Source organism: Limulus polyphemus, unplaced genomic scaffold, assembly GCF_000517525.1.
Source record: "Limulus polyphemus unplaced genomic scaffold, Limulus_polyphemus-2.1.2 Scaffold12528, whole genome shotgun sequence".
Classification (NCBI taxonomy): domain Eukaryota; kingdom Metazoa; phylum Arthropoda; class Merostomata; order Xiphosura; family Limulidae; genus Limulus; species Limulus polyphemus.
In genome coordinates, this window is record NW_013678138.1 from 3,537 (window position 1) to 7,131 (window position 3,595).

A 3,595-nucleotide genomic window follows, 5' to 3' on the forward strand; every position below is an offset into this window, starting at 1 on the left:
TACTTATCCACTACTATAACGTATGTACAGACCAAGTATTAGGCTTACGTACTAAGAAACTTGTAGATATAATACGTACTTATACACTCTATAACTATGTCAGTCAAGTCTTAGGCTTAGCTAAGAAACTATGAGATATATCGTATTTATCCACTCTATAACTATGTCAGACAAGTCTTAGGCTTAACTAAAAAACTATGAGATATATCGTATTTATCCACTCTATAACTATGTCAGACAAGTCTTAGGCTTAGCTAAGAAACTATGAGATATATCGTATTTATCCACTCTATAACTATGTCAGACAAGTTTTAGGCTTAATCAAGAAACTTTGAGATATATCGTATTTATCCACTCTATAACTATGTCAGACAAGTTTTAGGCTTAGTCAAGAAACTTTGAGATATATCGTATTTATCCACTCTATAACTATGCCAGACGAGTCTTAGGCTTAGCTAAGAAACTATGAGATATATCGTACCTATCCACTCTATAACTGTGTCAGACAAGTCTTAGGCTTAGCTAAGAAACTATGAGATATATCCTTCCAATTCACAATTTAACTATGTCAAACAAGTCTTAGGCTTAGCTAAGAAACTATGAGATATATCCTTCCAATTCACAATTTAACTATGTCAAACAAGTCTTAGGCTTAGCTAAGAAACTATGAGATATATCCTACCTATTCACACTATAATTATGTCAGACAAGTTTTAGGCCCAGCGAAAACTTTGAGACATATTCCATAGACAAGTTTAGACATGTAGATTGTCAGAAATAATAAGTGACTGCAAAATACTGTTCTAAATGTAGTTTTCTTTATTGTGTCAATAGATATATGTTCAAATGTTTTATACAAAGGCCTATCACAACACTCCTGTATTTAATGCGAGGTCAGTGTATAAAGTAAATATCTAGTCAGCTTTTTTACAGGTATCATAACTTCTAATGTAAACAATTTAAAAGTTAATTAATAACAATTTCGGTGGTACATAAAAACAAAACAACAACAAAAAAAAACAAACAAAAGAAAGAGCCCCGTCAGCCGTAGGGGAGTTGTAATGTTACGATCAATTCGTTGGTAAAGAATAGCCCAAGGGTTGGCGGTGGGCGGTCTTGACTAGCTGCCTTCCTTTTGATCTATCACTTCGAAGTTTGGGGCTGCTAGCGTAGATGGCTCTCTTTGTACGAAATTAAAGAAACAAATAAATATAACCAAAGAAAATATTTAGAGAAATTTCTAAGTTCCACTTTATATGACTATTCTTCCTAGGCTGACTATGGGACGAGGCGACGTTTCAACGGCGACGTCCCCAGCCTCACAGGACTGTACAGCGCGCTCTGGGCCTGACTACCAGCACCAGCTAGTTTACCGAATAGGGATTTACGGCTGGCGAAAACGGTGCCTATATCTTCTCGTTATCCTACTAATGGCTGTCGTCATCATTAACTTAGCCCTCACGATCTGGATCATCAAAGTCATGGACTTTTCTATCGTAAGTGTATTTTGTTTGAATATCCAGCAAAAATAATTGGAAGAGTGAGCTATGCCTGTCAGTAAAACAACCGAAACATTAGTTATGTTTGACAGTAAAACTGGTACATCGAGTTATGTCTGTCAGTAAAACAACCGAAACATTAGTTATGTTTGACAGTAAAAGTGGTACATTGAGTTATGTCTGTCAGTAAAACTACCGAAACATTAGTTATGTTTGACAGTAAAAGTGGTACATTGAGTTATGTCTGTCAGTAAAACAACCGATACATTAGTTATGTTTGACAGTAAAAGTGGTACATTGAGTTATGTCTGTCAGTAAAACATCCGATACGTTAGTTATGTTTGACAGTAAAAGTGGTACATTGAGTTATGCCTGTCAGTAAAACATCCGAAACATTAGTTATGTTTGACAGTAACAGTGGTACATTGAGTTATGTCTGTTAGTAAAACAACCGATACATTAGTTATGTTTGACAGTAAAAATGGTACATTGAGTTATGTCTGTCAGTAAAACAACCGAAACATTAGTTATGTTTGACAGTAAAAGTGGTACATTGAGTTATGTCTGTCAGTAAAACAACTTATACGTTAGTTATGTTTGTCAGTAAAACAACTTATACGTTAGTTATGTTTGTCAGTAAAACAACCGATACATTAGTTATGTCTGTCAGTAAAACAACCGATACATTAGTTTTGTTTGTCAGTAAAACAACCGATGTAACTCTGTTCTTTACGTATTGGGTGTATTGACAGTTTTCTACTGTTGTTGTTCATGAATGACTTGGTATTGATGATGATCTTGTGTAGCTGTTATTAATTTCTAGTTTAGGACAAAATAAAAGTAACGTTGTTCAGTTCGTTTCTCTAAAGTTGTGAAGGAATGTGTTGTGTAACATACTAAAGTGTAGTGTAACATACTAAAGTGTAGTGTAACATACTAAAGCGTAGTGTAACATTAAAGTGTGGTGTAACATACTAAAGCGTAGTGTAACATTCTGAAGTGTAGTGTAACTTACTAAAGTGTAGTGTAACATACTAAAGTGTAGTGTAACATACTAAAGCGTAGTGTAACATTAAAGTGTAGTGTAACATACTAAAGCGTAGTGTAACATTAAAGTGTGGTGTAACATACTAAAGTGTAGTGTAACATACTAAAGTGTAGTGTAACATATTAAAGTGTAGTGTAACATATTAAAGTGTAGTGTAACATACTAAAGCGTACTGTAACATTAAAGTGTGGTGTAACATACTAAAGTGTAGTGTAACATTAAAGTGTGGTGTAACATACTAAAGTGTAGTGTAACATACTAAAGTGTAGTGTAACATACTAAAGTATAGTGTAACATACTAAAGTGTAGTGTAACATACTAAAGCGTAGTGTAACATACTAAAGTATAGTGTAACATACTAAAGCGTAGTGTAACATACTAAAGTATAGTGTAACATACTAAAGCGTAGTAGTGTAACATTAAAGTGTGGTGTAACATACTAAAGCGTAGTGTAACATACTAAAGCGTAGTGTAACATACTAAAGTATAGTGTAACATACTAAAGCGTAGTGTAACATTAAAGTGTGGTGTAACATACTAAAGCGTAGTGTAACATACTAAAGTGTAGTGTAACATACTAAAGCGTAGTGTAACATTAAAGTGTGGTGTAACATTCTGAAGTGTAGTGTAACATACTAAAGTGTAGTGTAACTTACTACTGCCTTTTAAGACAAAATTTTGTTTTATTTTCGCTAACTTATTTTTAGGTTGTTTTCATTCTAGGATGGCATGGGAAGTTTGAGGGTCGTTGACCGAGGAATACGCCTAGAAGGGAAAGCAGAGTTTCTACACGGGCTCTACGCTTCAGAGATTTGCTCGAGGAAGGTAGCGTACAGCCTTGTATTTCTTCTTGGCTCGTGTCAAAAGTTTGTGGCTATGTTTAGTTCCAAAGAGGGTTCCTAATATAAGTCCGCTAATTTTAGAATTAGAATATAACCTCAGTGTATTGAATTCGTTAATTTCACTTATAATATACCACCGTATTATACCACCGTATAATATACCACCGTATTTTCTACCGTATCTCTATACGTCACTTCTCAGTTTT

General features: G+C 34.3%; 1 protein-coding gene across 1 annotated transcript; it reads left to right on the plus strand.

Annotated features, from left to right (window-relative positions):
• Window positions 1-1,266: 1,266 nt before the first annotated feature.
• LOC111083977 (delta-sarcoglycan-like) lies at window positions 1,267-3,372 on the plus strand (the record flags this gene model as incomplete). Its single annotated transcript, XM_022380732.1, has 2 exons — window positions 1,267-1,496; window positions 3,271-3,372. Coding segments are annotated over exons 1-2 (318 nt in total), but the record flags the coding sequence as incomplete, so codon positions are not given.
• Window positions 3,373-3,595: the final 223 nt, after the last annotated feature.